At 44.8% G+C, this 24,294-nt stretch overlaps 1 protein-coding gene across 1 annotated transcript; it reads right to left on the reverse strand.

The window, feature by feature from the left end:
* Window positions 1-20,057: 20,057 nt before the first annotated feature.
* Window positions 20,058-22,223, reverse strand: RXFP3 (relaxin family peptide receptor 3). Its single transcript, XM_029586477.1, has one exon. It carries the CDS (start codon window positions 21,862-21,864, stop codon window positions 20,596-20,598), a length of 1,269 nt encoding a protein of 422 aa, XP_029442337.1. The 5' UTR covers window positions 21,865-22,223; the 3' UTR covers window positions 20,058-20,595.
* Between the last annotated feature and the right edge of the window lie 2,071 nt (window positions 22,224-24,294).

A 24,294-nucleotide genomic window follows, 5' to 3' on the forward strand; every position in this document is an offset into this window, starting at 1 on the left:
GGGAGCAGACTGGGGAAACTGGTATTTGCGCCGGCAAGCACATCTAATAAAATCCCCCCACTTACATGGTACAGCTCACATTACGTGCACATGTTCATGTCCATATAAAATTGCACACACGTGTATGCATGCTCACCAATTTTATATCATGCATGCATATACACGCATGTGTTATAAAATGGCCGCGTCCTTTAGCGCGAGCCTGCCAACACGTGTACATGAACGCCCGCGTGGCTGTTTGAAAGTTACCGTCCCTGGATCTATATAAGACAGTAGAGATGTGAATCGGAACCGGAATCAGTTCGGTTCCGGTTCCGATTCAAATCTTATAATTTTTATCGTCCGGCCCGATTGGTTTTTTGTTTATTGGCTGCGCCCGATCCGATAAACAAAAAACCCACCCCGACCCTTTAAAACTGACCCCTTAGCCTCCCCCACCCTCCCGACCCCCCCCAAAAATGTTTTAAAATTACCAGGTGGTCCAGTGGGGGTGCGGGGAGCGATCTCCCGCTCTCGGGCCATCGGCTGCGCTAATAAAAATGGCGTCGATGGCCCTTTGCCCTTACCATGTGACAGGGTATCCGTGCCATTGGCCGGCCCCTGTCACGTGGTAGGAGCACTGGATGGCCGGCGCCATCTTTAAAAATGGCATTTTTATTAGTGGCAGCCGACGGCCCGAGAGCGGGAGATCGCTCCTGGCACCCCCACTGGCCCACCAGGTAATTTAAAAACATTTTTTGGGGGGTCGGGAGGGTTGGGGAGGCTAAGGGGTCAGTTTTAAAGGGTTGGGGTGGGTTTTTTTTTATCGGGCCATCAAGAGTGGTATGAATAGCCCAAGGCAGTGTGACAGGACAAAGCAGGCTAAAAATAAGCATCAACACCCCAAGGCACTGTGAGAGGAGCACAGAAGTACCAAGAGTTGCAAGAAATCCCCAAGGATCCAAAAGAGGAGCAGAAGGCATCAACAATAGTGGCATGAATAGCCTGAGGCACCAAAACACCAGAAAAACAGCACTTCAAAAATTTCAAGAACACCTCAAGGCACTGGGACGGTAAATCCAGAGAATGTGCGTGCGGGGGGGGGGGTTAAGCGCGCCGAGCCTATTTTATAAAGGCCCGGTGATGCGCGTAAAGCCCAGGACGCGTCTAAGTCCCTGAGCTTTACAAAAGGGGCGGTCCAGAGGTGGAAAGGGGCGGGGCCAGAGGCAGCCCGGAGAGAGTCACAAAAGGTAAGACAGAGGTTGAGGTGGGGGGGTTAGAGTAGGGCTGGGGGGGAAAGGTTAGGGGAAGGGTTGGGAAGGTTAGTTTAGGGGGAAGGGAATAGAGGAAGGCCATGTGTGCTGACCCCTGATTTTCTAACGTGCACGCCTGTGCATGCATGTTATAAAATCAGGCATATGTGTGTGCACGCCAAGTAGCACATGTACATGTACGCCCGCACGTTGGTATGAAAATTTACCCCACTGTGAATAGGGCAAAGCGGTACCAATAGTGTATACCTCAAGGCACAATAGGAGGAGAAAAGTCACACCCAAAAGTTTCAGGTACACCTTTGGCACTGATTGAGGGTCAAAGTAGCACAAACAGTGGAATGAATGCCCCAGCACTTCATGAGAGAAGCATAGAGCACCAACAACAGCAGCATAAAGATCCCAGGACACCAAAAGAAGATTAAAGGTATCAATAGTTCTCAATTATCTTTATGGTAAACCTGTGCCTCAATCTGGGGGCTCTGATTTCGCTCAGCCCATTTCTCCTTCAGAAGGTTGAGTACCCTATTTATAGGATTATAGTTCCTGCTGTATTAATAATGCTCTTTAACAATTTTTCCTCAAATGTTTTTCTTGTAATGTTTCAATATTGGATCCCTTATTAAGAACTTATAGATGTGAAGGGATATACAACTTTTTTTTTTCAATTGTTTGTACTGAATTATATTTTCTTTTCCTTTTTTCTATTTCAAGATTGTATTACTTGAATATATTTGAAAATATATAAATAAAGAATAATACAAAAAAAAGTATCAATACTTGCATGAACAGCCCAAGGCACCAAAAGAATCAGCAAAGCAGCACCGATAGTGGCATTAACACTCCAAAGCACTGTGAGAAGGGGAAATCAGCACCAGTAGTGACAGGTACTGATAAAGGTTCAAAAAAGTATAAACAATGGCATCAAAACCCCATGGCGTTTTGAGAGGGGCAAACGACATCAACACCTGCTAGAACCTTCAAGGCACTGTGAGAGGGGTAATTGTGACCTGAAGCCAAAGAAAAAAGGTCTGTAGTGGTCCTAACATGCAAACAGTTTCTCAGACCTTGGTACAGGGTAAAAGATTAATTGAACAAATAAGAAGCCTGAAGATAGTGAACTTACTGTCTCAAGGCAGGGCATAGCCAGAGGCAATTTCTGGAGAAGGTCCATGGAGTTCTTATGTAACAATTGGTCCTCACAACTAAATATATAGGGCAAAATCATTAATTAAAACATCTAGAAGCTGGAAGGTGGTGAACTTACTATTGCTGGGCAGGACAAAGCCAAAGGAAATCTCTGGAAGAGGTGTGTAGTGGTCCTGATGTAGTTTCTTTATGGTATCAAGGGGGAAGGGAAGATGGGAATCAATTCTCCTTTGTTGTGTTTATGCTGAAGTAAACAGCCCAATTTCAATCCCTTCCCATCTGATGGGTGAAGACAATGTGGCATACAGAAAACTGCCTCCTCATTGCCAATCATGTGCCCAAGTTCTTCAGACTAAAACTCAGATCTTGGATGGTTTTAGGCCGATAGTGGTCCATGACTCAAAGATATTAGGCCTTCTCTTAGTTGGTTTGCTTGGGAATGCAGCTTAAAATGGTTGGTATAAGCCACTGAAGGCTAAATACTGAATAAACTAATAGTAAGTACTGTAAGGGAATTTGAAAAGAACTTTGAAGTCAATAGGAGCAAAGACACAACTCCTAAAGGTACCAACCAAGACACAGAGCAGCTGGAACACTGGTTTTAAAACCAAACCATAGGTGCAGAGCAACACATCATAAATACTGGCATGAACACCACAAGGCATGGAGGGTTCAATGTAATAAGTCATACTGAGCCTACCATGGGTTTTTACTCCGGTTTTAGTATGGACTTTTTGGTGTTAACCTTGCTCATGAATGCAAAAACCCATGGTACGCTTAGCTCAGGTGGATGCAAATTGCATGTAAAAGAGAGTATTAGCTAAGAGCTACATTAGTGGGAAGACATCTTAGTGCTTGCTTTTACCATGGGAAATTTAATGCCTGGCTTTGGGCAGGAGTAAAAGTTAAAGCACATTTCTGATGGCCATTTTATTCCATTGGGGTGTTGTGTGTAGGTGTTTGTCTTAGCTTTTCTATGGCAAACATGGATTACATCTGTTTTTTGTTTATCCTTTGGTACATTTTGCAGGTAGGGCCAAAGATTAAGAATAGCAGAAACTTTACAGCAAATAAAAAACCAAAACATATGGGCCAATGCTATACCATGCGCTGGCTGCAGCGCACGGTTAACCTGCGATTGGATGTGTGTTTTGGATGTGTGTCCATATCCCCCCCGATGCATAACGGGGGTTGGCGCGTCCAAAACGTGTGTTCTATCGCACCATAGATAATAGCACTGATCAGATACAAATGCATGTTGATGAGGCTATCATCGATTTTCCCTCTATGCAAAAAAAAAAAAAAAGTGCGTCTGGAGCTGTCATTAAGTGTCAAGGAGCCCAAAAATTGTACAGAAAAGCAGAAAATACATATTTTCTGTTCTTCCTCCAACTTAATATTGTGGCGATATTAAATGGAGTAAATAAAATGCTAGAAATGTCCTAAAAAAAAAAGTGTGCCAGCAATTATGTTAGGAAAATGGACACTCAATTTTAGAGTATGTTTTCCTACCCTGTGCACAGCCAAAAGCCACAGGTTAGGAAAATGGATGTTCTATATTGAGCGTCCATTTTCCTAAGTGGCTAACAGCCACCTCTACTGGAAGCCCACTGCCAAGGAGGCATTAGGGGCACGCAATTTCCCCTACACCTCCTTTTTACTGCGGGAACCCAATTGCATGTAGCATTGGGTGCCACAGAGAGGTGGATTGGCGCACATTAAGGGAGCAGGCACTCAATCATGAGCGCCCCTTTAATGCGTGCTGATATTGCGTCAGCCCGATAATGGGGTGTGACTGAGCAGCCTTTTAAATGTCCAGAGAGATGCAGGTAATTCAGATATAGAGAATATACATGTGGCCATTAGAAAAGCTATGGAAACACTCGAAGTCCCAATTATTCTTCTCTTCAACCTCAGCTCATCCCCACCAGTCTCCTCACCTTCTCTGCAGCCCATTTATAGTTTATACCATAGTTTCACCCCACCCTTGCTTGTCCACACCATTTTCTCTTAGCCCTTTTCTCTCGCATTCTCCTAATGTCTTCTTTCGCCTCTCCTCGTTTTGTCCTCTTTTCTCTTTCCCTTCCTTACTCCCTCTGCTCTTTTTTAAGCCTCCCTTTCCTTCATTGGCATACTTTGACTTTTAGATTTGAGTATAGAGGGGAAATGCCATTCTGCCTGCTGAATATCTACAACCCCTTAGCCTGCTCTGCTCCCCATTTCCCATTGATCTGCCCTTCTCTGTTTCCCTCCCAAATCCTCTTCCATCCCTCTTCTCCCCAGCAGGTTCCTCATCACCCCTCCTTAGGAGGAACTCTCCACTGCAGGCTTGTTTCACTCATCCTTCTCTTCTCCCATCCCTCACTCTCATCAGCATGTTAAGCAACCCTTCATTGACAGACATAGTTAAAAGGTGAGGTGAAAAGGGATATTTTAGCCAAAAGATCTTCCTTCAAAAATTGAAAAAAAGGATCCAGCTAAAGAAAATAGTCAAAAATGCATAATCAAAACTTTTAAAAATATATCTGAAGCAGAAAACCTGTGAGGGAATCGGTTCAATCGTTAGATGATCGAAGGGTTAAAGGGGCACTCAGGGAAGATAAGACCATCATGGAAAAACTAAATGAATTCCTTGCTTTGGAGTTTATGGATGAGGATTTTGGGGATATACCCATTCCAGAGACATTTTTCAAGAGTGACGTTTCAGATGAACTGAGCCAAATCATGGTGAACCTGGAAAATGTAGTAGGCCAGATTGACAAGCTGAAGAGTAGAAAATTACTAGGACCAGATTGTTTATAATCCAAGGTTCTGAAACAACTCAGAAATGAAATTTCAGACCCTTCACAAGTAATTTGTAACCCATCATTAAAATCATCTGTTGTACCTGAAGACTGGAGGGTGGCCAATGTAACACTGATATTTAAAAAGGGCTCCAGAGGTAACCTGGGAAACTACTGGTGAGCCTGATTTCAATGCCAAGAAACATCGTGGAAAAGATTGCAAAGAATAAAATCATAAAACATATAGATAAACATGGTTTATAGAGATGTGATTTAGTTCAGCCTTTGTTATCAGCCCGTCGTGGGAAATTTCATTTTCCTGTGGTTCGGGCCAATTTAATTTCGTCTGCCCCCTGAAATGAAGCCTGAAACTAGAGGAGGGGGGGAGTTGTAAAAAAAAAAAAAAATCCCAAAACCCACTCCAACCTTTCAAATTTAATTAATTGCAACCCCCACCCTCCCGACCCCCCAAGACTTGCCCTCCGAACCCCCCAAGACTTACCGAAAGTCCCTGCTGGTCCAGCAGGGGTCCCGGGAGTGATCTCCTGCTCTTGGGCCATCGGCTTCCAGTAATCAAAATGGCGCTGATGGCCCTTTGTCCTTACCGTGTGACAGGGGCTATTGGTGCCATTGGCCGGCCTCTGTCACATGGTAGGAGCAATGGATGGCCGGCGCCATCTTAAAAAATGTAGGCTTAAATGGTCAATTTTCTCAGTGGAAAAAGGTAAACAGTGGAGTGCCTCAGGGATCTATCTTTCACTAAATCCTGTATTCCACTAAGATTGATGAAAGATTTAAAACTCTTCAAAAAAAGTTTGAAAACTTGGCTCTTCAAAAAAGCTTTTCACAATGAGGTCGATGAGTAAGAACACCTACATACAGCTGAAAGTCACCTAAAAGCGTAATTGCTTTATTTATTATTTTTATCATAATTAAGTATTAATTTATGAGAAAGACAGTATAAAACATATATGATTATCCTATGAATCATATAAATGGAAATTCCAATCCACTTTCCATATAGAATATATTATTGAAACATGTAACTGAAAAATTGATTGGCACCTTCTAGATAAATTTATAAACCAAACTTATGTACGTGCCTAATTGTCAACCGTTGTGATGGTGTATTACGAAACGACGGTATAGAAAAGTTTTTAAATAAATAAATAAAATAAATTAGATCTAAAATAGCTCTCTCTCTTGTCGATTTCTGAACCAATCGCTCCATGAAGCAGACTTTTATTCTATTCAGGAACTTTATGTCTCTAGCATGTACTGATGTTATATTTACCCATTGAATATTGGGGTATTTGCTAAACATCATAGGTGATCTTCTACAATTGAGACCTCATCCACACTAGGTTCCCACAAGTTTTATAATGCAGCTCATCAGGTTAGCCCTCACAAAACATTTCTTCATTTTTGAAGGGATCATATATCCACAAATCTCTGGTATAGTAATGGGCACCACCATGGTGCCCTCGTTGGCAAATTTATACATGGAGAGATTTGAGAAAGAGTGGATTGCATGTTCCCCTTTTTTGGAAAACATCAGGATGTGGAAGAGATACATTGATGATGTGTTTGTTTTATGGTCTGGATCTGTTCATGAACTTGAAATGGTTCACACATGGCTTAACTCGTGAAAAAGAAATTCAATTTTCCATGACATGCAATTTTTCTAAAATCACTTTTCTTGATGTTCGTGTGTATACATTAGAAGATGGGATTTTAGAAACCACTAGGGGTGTGCATACATTTTTTTTTCGTTGGGGTTTTGTTTTCAAGTCCGGGGTGGGCCATTTCGGTCGACTCCCTGGATCGGAAAACTTTTTTCTTCCAATTTCGTAAAAACAAAACCCCCCCCATTCAACCCTTCAAATTTAATTAACTACAACCCTCCAACCCTCCCGACCCTCCCAAGACTTGCCAAAAGTCCCTGGTGGTCCAGCAGGGGTCCCGGGAGCAATCTCCTGCTCTCAGGCCATCGGCTGCCAGTAATCAAAATGGCGCCGGTGGCCCTTTGCCCTTACCATGTGACAGGGGCTACCGGTGCCATTGGTTGGCCCCTGTCACATGCTAGGAGCAATGGATGCCCCATGTCATTTTTTAAATATGGTGCCAGCTTTCCATTGCTCCTACCATGTGATAGAGGCTGGCCAATGGCACCGATAGCCCCTGTCACATGGTAAGGGCAAAGGGCCACCGGCGCCATTTTGATTACTGGCAGCCGACAGCCCAAGAGCAGGAGATCGCTCCTGGCACCCCTGCCTGACCACCAGGGACTTTTGGCAAGTTTTTTTTTTTGGGGGGGGGGGTTGTAGTTAATTAAACTTGAATGGTTGGAGTGGGTTTGGAGGGTTTTTAAAATAAATGTGCCCTTTCTTCACCCCAAATAAATGATAGGAAAACCAAATGAAATTTTGTGGGTTTTCCTTTCATGGATTTTCCGAAATGCAACGAAATAGGAAATATCATCTTTATTTTCTATGTCATTGCAAACGAATGCACACCTCTAGAAACCATGCTCTTTAGGAGGACAACTGATTGCAACACTTTTCTGGAATATAGCAGTTTTCAACCCATGCATCTCAAAGACAGTTTACCTTATTCCCAGTTTTGGAGAATCAGAAGAAACTGTACCAAAATCAGCGAATTTAAAAAACACTCTCAAGGTATGTGTGATCATTTTTTAGAACATGGATACCCTTACAAACTGTTAAAACACTCTTATAAAAGAGCACGCTTTACAAACAGAGACAGTTTGTTATCAAGATCAAGATCCAGCAGCACCTCTAATGAAGTTGTCAACTTTGTCACAAGATACAGTAGTTTAGCTCCTTAGTCAGCATCATGAAAATACAGTTGAACATTTTACATTTACATCCATGCTTTAAGGATATAATGATTTGTACATCCTACACTAGGTCCAAAAATATCAAAGAAACTATCAGCCCAGCAATTTTAGCAAATTTGAAATCAAGTGCCATTGGCACTTTATCAGGTACATGATTACAAGGTCATTTTCACTGTGGTAACTGTTCTTTTTGTTCCAACATGTTTCAAACAGATTTTTTTATTAACCCTCTGGATCAGCATCAATATCAGTTAAATGATTTTACCACATGCTCCACAGATATATAGTAAGGGGTAGTAATAGTGCATGGAAAACGCGCGTCCAAACGCGTGGGGCAGGGCAGAGTCAGGGGCTCCTGGCACAGCGCCCATTTGCTGCTGTGTTGGGGATCGCGTGCCAGCAGCTGGCCGGCACGCTCAACTTACTTCAGCCCCAGGGCTGAAGTAAGTTTTGGAACAAAAACGAAAACAAAAAAAAAGGTAGGGGGAAAGGGCGGGGGAGGTAGGAGAAGGGAAGGTGGGGTGGGGGGGGGGTTTAGGGAACGGGGGAAGGCAGCACGGCTTGGCACGCACAAGGTGCACAATTGTGCACCCCCTTGCGTGCGCCGACCCCCGATTTTATAACTTGCACGCGCCTGCGCGAGCAAGTTATAAAATTGGGTGTACATGTCTGCACGTCATGTAGTGCGTGCACGTGCACACCCGCGCGCATCCTTTTAAAATCTACCCCTATGTGTATTGGTTTTTCAGGACAGAGGCTTGAGACAGCCTGAGGGGGAAACGTTGGCTTACGTCAGTTTTGAAGATTCAGTTTGTCACCTCTTATATCAGACCTTTAGTATTGCAGTCTCCAGAAAAGCATTGTGGGGCAATTAATGAGATACAAAAGCTGCCCTAAGATGCCGCTTTAAAAAATCTTTTATTCTCAAGCTTTAAAGTTTTGGGCAGCTGGATTTTCAGTTTTTTGACCTGATATCAGAGTTTTTCATTGTTCAAGGTTTGAGGAATCAGGAATTCATAAGTGAAGATACACATAGGGGCGGATTTTAAGAGCCCTGCTCGCCTAAATCCGCCCAAATCCGGGCGGATTTAGGCGAGCAGGGCCCTGCGCGCCAGTGAGCCTATTTTACATAGGCTCACCGGCGCGCGCAGACCCCGGGACTCGCGTAAGTCCCGGGGTTCTCCGAGGGGGGCGTGTCGGGGGGCGGGCCCGAACCGCGCAGCGTTTAGGGGGCGTGCCGGGAGCGTTTCGGGGGCGGACCCGGAGGCGTGGTTACGGCCCGGGGCGGCCCGGGGGCATGGCCGCGCCCTCCGGACCCGCCCCCAGGTCGCGTCCCGGCGCGCAGGAGGCCCGCTGACGCGCGGGGATTTACGCCTCCCTCCGGGAGGCGTAAATCCCCCGACAAAGGTAAGGGGGGGGCTGAGACAGGGCCGGGTGGGTGGGTTAGGTAGGGGAAGGGAGGGGAAGGTGAGGGGAGGGCAAAAGGAAGTTCCCTCCGAGGTCGCTCCGATTTCGGAGCGGCCTCGGAGGGAATGGGGGTAGGCTGCGCGGCTCGGCGTGCGCCGGCTATACAGAATTGATAGCCTTGCGCGCGCCGATCCAGGATTTTAGTGGATATGCGCGGCTCCGCGCGTATCTATTAAAATCCAGCGTACTTTTGCTTGCGCCTGATGCGCCAGCAAAAGTAGGCCTATTCGCATAGTTTGAAAATCTACCCCATAATGATTACACAGTATGGGGCGGATTTTCAGAGCCCTGCTCGCCTAAATCCGCCCAAAACCGGGCGGATTTAGGCGAGCAGGGCCCTGCGCGCCGGTGAGCCTATTTTACATAGGCCTACCGGCGCGCGCAGAGCCCCGGGATTCGTGTAAGTCCCGGGGTTCTCCGAGGGGGGCGTGTCGGGGGTGTGTCGGGGGGCGTGCCCGGTCGTCGCGGCGTTTCGGGGGCGTGTCGGCAGCGTTTTGGGGGTGGGTGTGGGGGCGTGGCTACGGCCCGGGCGGTCTGGGGGCGTGGCTGCGCCCTCCGTACCCGCCCCCAGGTCGCGGCCCGGCGCGCAGGAGGCCCGCTCGCGCGCGGGGATTTACTTCTCCCTCCGGGAGGCGTAAATCCCCGGAGAAAGATAAGGGGGGGGTGTAGACAGGGCCGGGCGGGTGGGTTAGGTAGAGGAAGGGAGGGGAAGGTGAGGGGAGGGCGTTAGAGGATTCCCTCCAAGGCCGCTCCGATTTCGGAGCGGCCTTGGAGGGAACGGGGGTAGGCTGCGCGGTTCGGCGCGCGCCGGCTATACAAAATCGATAGCCTTGCGCGCGCCGATCCAGGTTTTTAGCAGATACGCGTGGCTCCGCGCGTATCTACTAAAATCCAGCGTACTTTTGTTTGCGCCTGGAGCGCAAACAAAAGTAGGCCTATTCGCGGAGTCTGAAAATCCGCCCCTATTTGCACAGTATTAAACATTTTTTTATTTTAAATTAAAAAAAGAAATATACATAAAAATGTTTTTTCCACATCATAATAAAGTTATACATAGAGGTTTTCTTAGACTTATGACTGTATTACCATAAGATATACATATGCTGTTCCATACAGAACTTTTTGCATATTTGGTTCTGAGGTCTTTTTCCTCCTTAATTTGAGTGTTCTCAAAAATTATATTACTCAATTATGTGAAAACATTTGTTAGTGTAATTTGATTGTGAAAGTTGTTTCTTAATTTTGGACTTTCACTTACCTGTCACTATTGGGTTTCAGCTAAGGGCCAGAATGGGGTCTGGGCAGGGTGGGTGCCATTAGGCGCTGTCCTGGTGAAGCACGTGCCAGCAGCCTGCCAGCACTCAGAACTTACTGCTGCTCATGAGAACAGGCAAGTTCAAAAATAAAAAAATTTAAGTGAATTGGGGAGGTGGGTTTAGGGGTCGGGGCAGAGAGGGTAAAAGGGAAGAAGGGTAGTTAGGTGGTTAGGGAAGTTGGATATACTCCAATAATGGAGCAGACTGGAAGAGAATTGGGGAAGGCCCGATCATGTTGCCGCATGCTTCTAACTAAAATCCCCCTCTTAAACACGTGAATTAGCACCCACACGTGCATGCACGTGCCGATATAAAATTGTCAAAATGTGCATGCTATCAAATCAGCATGTCCATATGTGCACACCAAGAAGCACGCGCACATCGAAGCCTCTGCGAGCCTTTTAAAATCAAACCTTAATCTGGTAATGAACTACAAGGGGATGAGTAACTTCTCAATAAGGGCTGGTGGAATAGTATGATTTAGATAATAGCCTGATTGATTTTTAATGAGAAAGTGTCTCTTACCTATAAATCAAAGGATGAGCTAGGGGTGGGTAGGAGGGAGGGAAGACAGACACTAGAATTAACTCATTCTGGTTTACTTATTATCTTAGACACACTCAAAGTCTCAAGAATATACCACACTATTTCACCTCTCTCCAAACATTTTAAGTCCTAAGATATCCCAAAGCAAAATTTACTGATCCTCTTCAGCCACTAGCAAGATGTTCTTATACTCTCTGTCCCACACAGCTCTTTTCCCAACCTTCTTCTCTTCTCTCTCCCTTTTAAGTTTCCCTTAACTAACTCTAACTCCTCATCCCAGTGTTATGCGTGTGGGGTGTGGTAGCTTGCTCGAGACCATGGCACAACCTCAGGGCGAGGCTCCAAAATAGGCACCATCAGGAAGACCGGTGGCAAGATGGTGGTGTGAACAGGTCGCCGAAACGCTGGGCTGCTATTGTTTAAAGATTTCCTTAAAGATGCCTGCTAAAAGAACAGAAAAACTCTGAGTTTTCCCCTCAGAGCCGGAGCTACCTAATACACATCGGCTCTGTTACGAGCGCGCGCGGGCGCGGTCGTCTCGGGCGGGTGGTGAGCCCTTGGGCCACGGCAGGACCCCAGGAGGAGCCCAAGGCCACACCGTGGGAGGTGAGCTGAGCAGGCATGGTGAGCCAGGCAGGCAGGAACAGAAGCAAGAAGTCCGGCCCTCAGCCGGACCTGCATGCCCATGGTAGCCAACACGGAGAAGTTGACTAATGAACGGTCCTCCGACTGTTCCCGGCCCTTTCGGACCTGCCGCAGAGAACGGCAATGGGCAGCAGGCCGGACAGAGGCGAGGGCAGACAGAGTCCTTAAACTGAAGACATCAGACGGGGCAGAAGCAGGCTGAAGCAAGACGGAGACATCAGGGCAAGGGCTGAAGCGAGACACAGGAAAGGTCCAGGCGAGCAGGAACTCCGATGCTGGGATACTCACATCCGAAGCCCCCTCGGCTGGCAGAAGCTCAAGAGCCCGTGGGACGAATCCCTCCTGTTGGCCACTCCAGGGCCCAACAGGACAGAAGGCTCAGGAACCAGGTCAAGGTAGAGACAGGAAGACATCCGGGCAAGGGCTGAAGCAGACACTGGAGACAAGGCTGGACGGGAACATTGCACTGTCCATCAGGGCGCCCTACTCAGCCCACCCGTGGGACTGAGTCACGGACCACCCTGTCCCAGACGCGCCCTACACAGCCCTGGGAGGCTGGTCGCGGACCACGCTGAGAAGGAGGGCGCGGGGAAGACCCAGGCGAACAGGACTCCGATGCTGGGAAACTCACATCCGAAGCCCTTACGGCTGGCAGGCACAGGAACAAACATCTAGGCAGGGTCAGAGACAGGCATCAAGGCAGAGACACTGGACATCAGGAACATAAGCAGAGACAGGACAAGGCGCCATCAAACATGGAGGACCTGGATCGGCTAGGTTACAGGCGACTGTAATGCTCAAATCCAAGGCCAAGACACAGTGAACAGAAGGTCCTTAAATACTGGAGGTAGAAGGCAACTCCCTGGGAGGAGCTTGCCAGGACCGCCCACCGCTGGTCCTATAACTAGGGTAGAGAGCTGCGGGCCAGCCCCTAGGGAAGGGCGTCGCCCAACAGGAAGTCCAAACGCTGAGGCATGCAAGCCACAGGCACAGCTAGGCCTCTCAGGCCCTGGAGCAAGTCCTGGATGATGCGCAGGCGAGGCCCAGGCTTCAGAGCGGCCTCTGGAGGAAGGTAAGAGACCTCCTGCAGCGCAGCAGCAGGGGGGATCGCAACAGGCTCATAACTTCGTTTGTACCTGCAAAGGGACTAGAAATGGGGGGAGAAGCCCCCGCTGCGAGTATCAACGAGGGAGCACCAGTTTCACTGGGGAGATTACTCTCAGCCCCACTGATCCTCGAATGCCTGTGATTGCGCTTTCCTCAGACTTCCCTCTGGCTGCCGGGTTGAGGAGCTATGACGCGACAGCTGCGACTCCGGGAGGGGGCCAGAGAGGAGGAGACGCCGCAGTCCTAACACAGCCTGGAGAACTCCTTGAGACATCGGGAGCTGATGGGTTAACTTCAGTGCCTCCTATGTCGGGGGAGAGGAAGTTGGAAGCTTTGGAAGGAGCAGCAGCTGGAGGGAGGAAAGAAACACTGGCTGGAATATCTCCAGTGGTGAAAATGGGTGAGTTAATTCAACACCACCATTTTCAAATGCCCCCAAAGCCAGCTACAGTCACGCTGGACGCAATCTGGGACCTAGTTGCTGCATTAGAGAATTCAATGGGTGATTATAATAATAAGTTGGACTGTTTGGATCAAAAAAATGGAACTGCATGAAGCACAGATGAGAGAGATGAAACCGCATCTTGAATTAATGGGAACAGATTTGTAGAGGTCCTTGGACTGTGATGCAAAAGTGATAAAAGACCTTAATATTGTGTCATGCAGACTGGAACAAATGGAGAACTATATTACGAGACATTCACTCATTCCCGCCTGGAGGATTTTACTCGGCTCTAAGGTTTTAAGGTGGCCGAAACTTTAATGGAGGTTATGACATTTGACATTTGGCTGCCAAATTAACCGAATGACTGTAGATGCAGATTGGGGACCCGAGGGCCCTACATGCAGGGTGGAAAACCCAATGGCCCTGCATGCAGCGTGGGAAAGGAGATGACTCCGCTTTCAGTGTGGGGAAGCAGATGGACCAATGTCCTGGCTGATGTGGTTCTGGTGGTTGTGTTATTTTACAAGGAGGATAATTGGGTACTTGCCAGGTTCTTGTGGCCTGGTTTGGCCTCTGTTGGAAACAGGATGCTGGGCTTGATGGACCCTTGGTCTGACCCAGCATGGCAATTTCTTATGTTCCCTAAGATAGTGGGTGAATCCCCTTATGTTACTTTAAAAAAATATTTCCAGGAGAATTTGAAATTTGAAGAGGGAGAAGTCCCCAGTATAAATACGTTTTTTTTCTTTTTGCCTAGCTCTTCTAAGAACAGAGAAGCAGTTTCGGATAATTTAACACAGTTTCTTGAGGACTCTACACTAGAGTTCTATGAGTGTGCAACATTAATGGTCTCTTTTGTTACAGAAAGGGATGTGAGTGAAGTCTTGAAGAGGTATTTCAGGAATTTAGAAGTTCACTTCCATGGTTTACAGATATATATGTGTCCTGACTTCGCTCGGGCTACCCAGGATAGGAGGCGAGACTTTCTACCCCTGAGAGCTCAGATAATATCTTTGGGTTTTTCCTTCATTTTGAGATACCCTTGTTAGTGTGTCGTGAAGTCAGCGTTGGAATGCTTTGTTGTTTTTTTTTATCCTAAGCAGTGGAAATCCTTTATTAATGCTAGGAAGGTTATTATAACCTCCATAAATAGTGCTAGGTTAGAGGATCATTAAAATGGATATGAACCCTTTGTAATCCACATTAATGCCAGTTACATGCAATTGTTGTTTCCTTGTAAACTTCTCTCCTTGATTTCACCCCCCAGGCTGGTTTTGTATTACCTTAAAGGGGAATGCTGGGATTTTGGTAACCTTTTGTGGTATTTGTTATTTACATTAAGATTGCATTTCTGTTTTCAAAGTAAGAATTATCTTGCTGTTAATTGTTAAAATGAAAAAAATAAATAAATAAATAAGCACCATCGGAGGCAAATGTACCTAGGCATGGGCTGGATTTGGAACATAGCTTGACTTGGAATGTAGCTTGGACTTGGAACGTAGCTTTCAGGCCTCTGCTGAACCTACATGCACAGAATGAGATCCAGCAATGCAATGCTGGTCTCTGGGGTAGCCCTCCGGCCACTCAATAGTAGAGATGTGCTTCGTTTTTGCATCTCGGGTTGGGCTATGTGTCGGCCAACCCATGGAAAACTTCGTTTTCCATTGGGTTGGTTTTTTTTCTCTGCAATTTTTGCTGGAAAAAAAACAAACACCCAACCCTTAAAATTTAGTTATTTACAACCCCTCACCCTCCAGACCCCCCCCCCCCCCCAAAAAAAAAAAACTTGCCTAAAATCCGTGGTGGTCCAGAGGGGGTCCCGAGAGCGATCTCCCGCTCTCAGGCCATCGGCAGCCAGTAAACAAAATGGCACCGGTGGCCCTTTGCCCTTACTATGTGACAGGGGCAACCATGCCATTGGTCGGCCCCTGTCACATGGAAGGAGAAATGGATAGCCAATTCGGCAAAAACAATTGCACATCTCTACTCGATAGTGCTTTCAGACCTGCCTCTTGGGAAAGGCTTGTGCACCAGGACAGACAAAGGCTGAGGACAAGACGTGGAACATGGATGAAGGCAAGGTGGAACATGAAGGCAAGGTGCAAGTTCGAGTTCAGCTTCAACAGGTACTGCACCACAGCACAAGGGCTGGTCTCAGACCACGCTGTCTCACTGCGCGCCCTACACAACCTGCCACGTATTAGTCATGGACCACGCCGGGAGCGAGGCAAGCTCTGGGGTGAGATGGACATGGATGAGAGCTAAGACATCCATTGGAACAAGGAACATGGCATGGAACATGGCTTGGAATGAGAAAAATGGCATGGAATGAGGAACAAGGAGATCAACTGGCAGGACAAGCTCCATGAGACCAGAACTAGGAACTTGAAATTTGGAACTTGACTTGGAATTTGGAACTCTAAAATAAGGATGGACTCCGAGGCCTTGACCCAGTGAAGATGGACTTGAAGACAGGCCTTGTACCAGGAGGCACCCTACACAACCTGCCATGGGCTGGTCACAGACCACAATGCTGGCATACCTGTAGGAAGGATGAGAGAGGAGCTGGAAGGCAGAACTTGGGAACAAGGACTGCAACATCCAGAACTTGACAGAAGACTTGGATGAGGCAAGACTCAGAAGATTTGTATGAGGAATTGACAAGAAACCAGGAACATGGAACAGGCAACATGAAGGAGCTCTGATAAAGAACAAAGAGATCAGGAACATGAAGAACAAGAAGGCTGGAACATGAAGTTCATCATCACAAACGCATGACCATGGAAGACCTTGGAGCATGAAGACACCATGGATGACCATGAAGATCCTTGTGACAGCTAAGCTGAACTGGCAGGGAAGCTCTTTAATAGGGCTGAAGACACGATGAGGTGATGATGTCATCAAAGAGATCTGCGGGGCTTTTCTCACCACGGGCCCTTTAAATTGCAGGCAGAGGCACGCACACACACATATGGGGACATCAGGTGAAATGGCATATAGTGGCGTTCAGCTACAAAGGAAGTCAGGCAAAGGAAGTCAGTGGGAGCACTGAGAGGAGAGGATCACCTTGCTGGTGGCTGAAAGGAATCAGTAAGTTTTTGCTTGGGACATTGTCTTTCTTAATAGTATTGGGGCAAAGTTAACTATTTGGGAATATTATTTAGTATGTTTGTGTGTTTGTGCTTTTAATAGTCAGTAAGGCAGCGAATAAACAAGTTAGACTGTTTGTATTTTTAAATGGTCAATCAGTAAGGCAGCTAGTAAGCAGTAGTTAGTGTGTTTATTTTTAAAAGTCTGTAAGGCAACTAGTAAGCAGAACTGAGTGTTTGTATTAAACAAAAAAAGTAGCTAGAAGCTAGAAATAAGCTAGGAGCAGTGTATACCTAAGTAAAAAGGTTGAAAAGTTCAGGTCAGTTACTCAGCTTGGAAAGGTTTTGAGGTAGTGTGATTTGGTTTGATTAGGTACCAACATTTGATAATCAAGAGAGCAGTGAGTCACTCTGGCTGACTAACTGAAGTTAGATTGTTTGGATTTCCCAACCCTCCCACCCTTAGCTCATCCTTTAATTTATAGGCAGGTGCCACTTGCAAACAAAAAAAAAAACCCAACAAAAACTTTATTGAGAGTTTGATCAGTCCCTTGTAGGCCACTACCAGACATAGTGAATTCACAAATACATTTAAAGGACGTTTATTAGACACATTCCTACTCCTATAGCAAACTAAAATTGAGATAAAGGCAGCAGCCCAACAGCAAGAGGGGGGCTTCCCAGTCTTTTGCATCGAGTGTCACATGTATGATTTTTACTCACCGGTGAGAAGTTGTACATGTGTATGCGATGCAAAGAGCTCCTGGCTCTCAGAGAATGAGTCCGATCTCTGGAGGCTAGAGTGGCAGACATGGAAGAGCTGAGACAGACAGAGAGGTATATAGATGAGACCTTCAGGGACATAGTAGCCAAGTCCTAAATTCAGACTGGCAGCTCTGGTGCTGCCTTGGAGGAAGAAGGTCTCATGATTGAAGGGCATCAACCTGGTGCAGAAGGAAAGGATCCTGTAGCAAGGACCTGCTCTCCAGGTGATGCATTGTCTTTTCGCACTGAGGATATCTCCCCAAGGCCTACTGCCCAGGAGGGAAGGGTTAGGTCGGCCGTCATAGTTGGTGATTCGATTATTAGGAATGTAGATAGCTGGGTGGCTGGTGGGCATGAGGATCGCCTGGTAACATGCCTACCTGGTGCAAAGGTGGCGGACTTCACGCGTCACCTAGATAGGATTTTAGACAGTGCTGGGGAGGAGCCGGCTGTCGTGATACACGTGGGCACCAACGACATAGGAAAATGTGGGAGGGAGGTTCTGGAAGCCAAATTTAGGCTCTTAGATAGAAAGCTTAAATCCAGAAGCTCCAGGGTAAATCAAGGGAATTCCTATTGTATCGAGTCCCTTACCGATTAATGACGATTTTAAAATTATCGGACGATAATTTAAATCGTTAAAAAACGATTCACATCCCTAATGTTTATACTGTGTGTCTCTTGTTCACTGTGAGAGAGGAAGTGCAGCTTCTGCTATGTCCAGTGACATTATTAGGTCCCTTTATGTGCTGAAATAATTACACAGGAAAATGGTTAAAGTGCCACTTTATATTCTGTTATTATTAAGAAACCTCTGTAATAAAACTTGGGTGCTTGGGTGCTTGGGTGCTTGTGCCTGATATTATGTTCTTCTTCAGTAGTTTACAGTAACACTGAAGTTCACAGTGCACACAAAGTGCACTGTGCACACAAAGTGCACACAAAGTAGCAACACAGCAATCTGAACCCCTGAGTGATAGCATACTTTCTTTCTCTCAATTCTTTTTAAAAACGTTTTCTGGAATGCTCCATTCTGAAGCAAGGAGTGTCAAAACCTGTTTTATAAATCTGAAATCTATTACACAAGTGACAAAATTGAGTCTGTTCAAGGTTAACTTTTGTTTCACTTTCAACCAAAAAATGAAAGAAAGAGACAAGTCAGAAAAGGCTAGTTGGAAAACTGCTTACAAGTGATTGGTCCTGCTTTTGCCCCATTCCCCATTGACTCCAGGCTGTGTTGAGTGGAAAAACAAAACATGCATTATTTAATGTTCCCTCATAGACTTTAATGACCCCATAGACTTTAATGTAATGAAAACAAAATAAAAATGAAATGCAATTTTTCTTGGCATTATTATTTCATTTTATTGCCAATAAAACAAAATGAAATAAAAAATGTTGTTGCATTTGTAATTTCATTTTGAAACGAATGCAGATCCCTACTCTAGACTGATGTAATTGAAGTGGTTCAACTCAACATAAAACAAAGCAAAACACCAGTCCTCAGTCTGAAAAACATTTATAACATTGGGAAAAGGAAAGAGGGACCCTCAAATGCACTATAATTTAGTAGACCAGTTATCTGACCTAAACAAGTATCTATTAAAATCCTTAGAGATAGGAATATTTTAATCTCATCATCCACTCTACAGTATGTATGACAGGAATTAAAGTGGGGAGGTGTGTTGCCGGGATAGGGAACTAGAAGCGCTGTTAACAAATAGTCCATGGAATAGAATACAAAGTTCAGGAAATATATAATTTGAGAAATTTATGTTTTGGATCATGACTTTAGGAAGAAATGCTCTCCTCAGTAGTGCAGCTTGCAAAACCATTTCCAGTTAGTCAAATAAAAACACATTAGACAACAGAAAATCATTTTCCATGCAAATTATCTGATAATATTAATAGAGCACCAGAGAGTGAGACCGGAGTGAAATCAAAGCGCCGTGTAGAGGTGACCTGCAATGCTATAACTCTCCGCATAAGTTTTTGTCACTGTAGGTCAGATGAATTGCATCTAGTGATATGCAACCAGTTGTCCCCCCCCCCCCCGAAGGGCTACGGCCATCGAGGCTCCAACTCAGAAGCTCAGTCTTTACTTTTATAAAGCTCCCTAAAGCCTCCGAGAACTCTCGCTGGCACATTATCGGTTTCACCTTTATTGCATCCCGAGAGTATTTATTCTCTTGAAGGAGAAAGACCCAGTGTTAAGTTCTTAGGGTGTTTCTGACCTCACTCTATCGGTTAAACAGTGTTTCTCTTTTGTATTGATAGAAATACTTAGAGCTTCGAAAACTTCAAATGGAAGTATGGATGAAAGAGACCACAGAAATTCCATATAAAAAAGATCAACAGCGGACACTGGCATGCAAAAATAGGACATTAAGGGGATGTTTACCTTCGATGGTCATGTTTGAAACTAGACCGCACATAGTTTTAATTCCTCCTAACAAAATTAATTTAGAAGCAAGTACTAAGTATATTAAACTCTTCCACACGCTTCCTAAAATGTTATACGTTGTAACGTTCAAGATTCTGACTTGAGATTTATAAAACCCTGAATACGTTTAAATATAGACAGGGGCCGTAAATAAAAAAAAGTTGTATTTATTTTATTCTGTGTCTCACAGCATTCTATGGAAAGAATCATTATCTATTAATACTTCGTTAAAAAAATCAAATAATAAAACACATACTTTGAATGTTTTTGCCCAAAATGTAATTTTGGGAGAGATTGTCCTCAACAATATATTATGACTGACAGCATTAACTTTTTTTCATGAAATATAAAAATAACTTCTAACGCATGCTATGTAGTGATCTTCATCATCCAAACTTTAGATAGTCTTTAAGTTAGATCACAAGAGAAGACGAAAGTTAAAACTGAACAAGCGGCACTTGCTCATAGATTACGTCTGAAAAAAAAAACACCTTAAAACTAAAATTTATAGATATGCATTTCTAACTTTTGCTTTTATGTTCATGAGTATAACAGGTTGCTGTTGTTTTGTTTTTTTAATTGGCATAGCCATATCTACATCTTGCTTAACGCCTGGGTTACATGACACTTGGCATACAAGCGGTCTGACCAATTTCATTAGATTCCAGGAATTAAAGTCCGGATGTCAGGATGTGGAGCATGAATACATAGGGAAAGGGATGGAGGAGCATCAGTATCGTTGTTCAGTGGAGCTACTAGGGAGCAGAAGATCGTATCTGCTGTTATAAATGACAGCTCCCGGGGGGTAATATGTAACATCTGGTTCAGCTGGGTGCAGGGGCACCATACAATGAGCTTGCTCATCCTGCTCCGGTTTGGTGGTGGCGGTGAACGGGCGCATGTTGGTGAGAGAAGGAGAAGTGATGCTCCAAAAGAGGTTTTTCAAAGCTTTCCTGAACTCCCTTCTCATAAGACAGTACAGGATCGGGTTGAGACAGCTGTTGGAGTGCGCCAGGCACACACTAATGGGGAAAATATATGCCTGACTAGTGTAATATTCATAGCTGAAATGGACTACGTTCAGTTTTATTAGGATCCCCCAAGTTGTCAAAGCCTGATTGGGGAGCCAACAAACAAAAAAAGACAGGACAACAATAGTCACTGATTTAGTTACTTTGGATCTTCTCTTGGTGGTGGACGTACATACATTTTTGTCCGAGATAAAACGGATCAGCATCAGGTAGCAGATGGTTATGATCATCAAGGGGATCACAAAACCTACTAAGACCTTCTGAGCATGGTAAAGTCCCAACCAGAACTGGGCTCTCTCATTGTCGAATGGAAACTTAACCAAGCACAGTACTTCATTTGATACCGTTGATGCCGTAGAAAAGACAGCGTTGGGCAGGGATGCCAGGATGGCAGAGACCCAGATAAGGACACTCACCCACTTGGCAGAACATCCGATCGGTCTCCTTTTGCTTTTCAGCGCAGAAGCTACCGAATAGTATCGCGCTACACTCATCGCAGTGAGAAAGAAAACGCTAGCATACATGTTCATGGCTGTCACATAGGATACTATCTTACACATGGTGTCGCCAAACAGCCAGGCAAAGTCAAGGGCATTTTCCACTGCCCAGAAAGGAAGAGTCAACACGAATTGGAAGTCCGTCACTGCAAGAATGGTCACAAAAAGATTGATGGGTGATTTTTTCCATCCTTGCTTGGTTTTCATTAGATAGAGTACAAGAAGGTTACCAACCAGTCCCAGGGCGCACACCACTGAATATACAATGGAAATGATGATCCGGACAACTGCAAAACTGTCTCCGTAACCCTCAGGTTTTTCATAATTAAGAAAGTCCTGCAGAGAATCGTTAGTTCTGTTTAAATGCTTCTCTTCAAAGAAATTCGGCAACATCCCAAATAAGTCTCTTTTCTCTGCTTCTTGCATACTTGCTACTAGTGAGCCATAACTGTGATTGCAGCTGTCGTCCATCCCATGTTCTAGAAAATCAGGATACTTTTTTGTTCCTGTGTGGTAGTCTGCAATTGCACTGACAAATGAACTTTGCAAAGTTTTGACAGAAAGAAAAAAAAAGAGCAACAAGGAAGCCGGTAGCTGCAGACGTCTGTCCTTGACAAGCAATCACGAATGGATGTTTTAACTCCAGCTGAAAATCTCAGAAATTAAAGTTTCCTCCCTTCGTTCGCACACAATAAGTGCATATGTACATTGGTAAAATCACTATCCGTGCTATGACTTCCCATGTTCCCTCAAGTAAGCATCAGGGTTAATAATTACATCCGTTGACTTGTTCAATTACTTTTCTTAAATGAGCTTCGTTTTTCAGCTGCCTTTGCTTTGCCTTCTGGAAAGAGAGAGCTTCCACTCGAATTGGAGTATTTCAATCCTTTTATATTTCCCATTGAGCGCCGTCGCATTCACCCTAGCCAGCACTGAATGGTCTGGGAAGCATGCGCACTAGCTGATCTGGGAGCTCTCCAAGGTGCTGAGAACCCACGCAATGTATACCTCGACTAAGAGTGGAATGACTTGTAGCATACATGATCATAAGATGATTATTTATAACCAACTGTTGTAACTGGGCACATATTTGTAGCTAATTTTTGAGGGATGAAACATGAACTTACCTTTAACGTTGATTCGCTCTCGGTTGTCAAGATACTGTGTTAACAGTTTCTATGCTTTTAACAATATAATTTCTATGTATGAAAGATAAACGTTAACTGGCCGGAGTCAGCGTTCTGACATGTGAACAAAAGGTAAAGGTATACATGGACATGTGAAAATCCAAAAGCAAATCAGCTTTCCTTTTCTCCAGGCAGGCAGGAGTGAATGTTACTGAGCGAACCTGTAGACGCAGTAAAGGAGAAAACTTTATTTTAGCACTCATGCTGAAGCTCAGGAAAGGAGTATATCTTAAAACCTAAGATGCATATTGTATGCATCTTAGAGTTTGATGAAAAGGCTTATTTTTAACACTAAAATGTAATTTTGGACATTTTTCTGGGTTAAAAAAGCACTCAGTAGCTGATTGGTTTACCTCCTTTCAAACACGTTTGTTAACATTAGCTACAAAAAGTCAGCAAAACCTAGTTAATGTTTGAAAAATCAATTCGAGGAATTCTGGAGTTACCAATAAAAAAAATCATTTTAAAATTATATCAGTAGTCTCCACTGAATGATCAATAATCCGTAAATATTATCACAAATAAGAAAATGGAGGAAACGGTAAAAATAGACTTATTTTGCAACAGAAAATCGAAACATTATCGAGGAATATTTATTTTGAAATAATCAACATTCAGCTTTGGTTTCAAGGGCATCAGTTTTAAAGGGCAGAGACAAAAAAGCAGAAAGAAATAATATTAGCCACTAGAGGGAGGTAATGTTCAGTTCTTTTAGAGGACGATCTGACATTAGCTACTCAAAGAGGGTTTTTCACAGGGGCAAGCTTTTCATGCCATATAATAAAATCTTAAAACATGCATTTAATTTTATTAATTTCCTTCCCACTTTTTGTCCTGCTTTTTTGCTTGATAACATATTACAATTATATGTTACAGTGGCAATTTTGCAGGAAGAAAATCTAATCTGTGTATTAGAAAATCCTTTATTTAAAAAATGTACTAGTTTTATGTTCTCCTAAAAGTCAGAAAACATGTTGTTAATACATTTGTATAGGCACATTAAAAAAAATAAACTGACAGAGACAAAAAACAAAGCAAAACAAAATAAAAAAAACATTAAAAATGATAGCAGAAAAAGACTATTATGTACTATCCAATCTACCTATCCATACCAACTACTCAGCTTTATGATCCCTACCCCTCCCTCAGAGATCCTCTATGTTATTTATCCCATGCCCTCTTGAATTCAGATACTGCCCTTGTTTTCACCACCTCCAAAGAGCTTTTCCATGTATCCACTATCTTCCATGTAAATAATGTTGCATTCGGGCACTGCTGGCAAGGTAGTGGACCCTTGGGCCGGCCTACCTAGGGTGACAGGGTAGGCCGGGAGGCGGAGCCACAGGCAGGAGGTGTTCACCCGGGAACCAGGAACCCCCCAGGAGGAACCCGTAGGGCACTGGGATCTCGGGACTTAGAGAATAGGCAGAGAGTCCAGAGGCAGAGATGGGCTAGGCCGGGACCAGAGTAAACAGGAAATCCAAGGTACCCGGGAAGCAGGGAACCGGCTGTACAGGGCCGAGGGCCAGCTGAAGACAGGGCAGCGGGCGGCAGCGGAGTCTGTAGCAAACTGGAGGCTGAAACAGGCTGTAAGCTGAAGCAGAGTCTGTAGCAAACCAGAGCTGAAGCAGGCTGTAAGCTGAAGCAGAGTCTGTAGCAAACCGGAGCTGAAGCAGGCAGTAAGCTGAAGCGGAGTCGGAAGCAAATCGGAGTC

The sequence above is a fragment of the Rhinatrema bivittatum genome, chromosome 1 (genome assembly GCF_901001135.1).
Source record: "Rhinatrema bivittatum chromosome 1, aRhiBiv1.1, whole genome shotgun sequence".
NCBI classification, from domain to species: Eukaryota; Metazoa; Chordata; class Amphibia; order Gymnophiona; family Rhinatrematidae; genus Rhinatrema; species Rhinatrema bivittatum.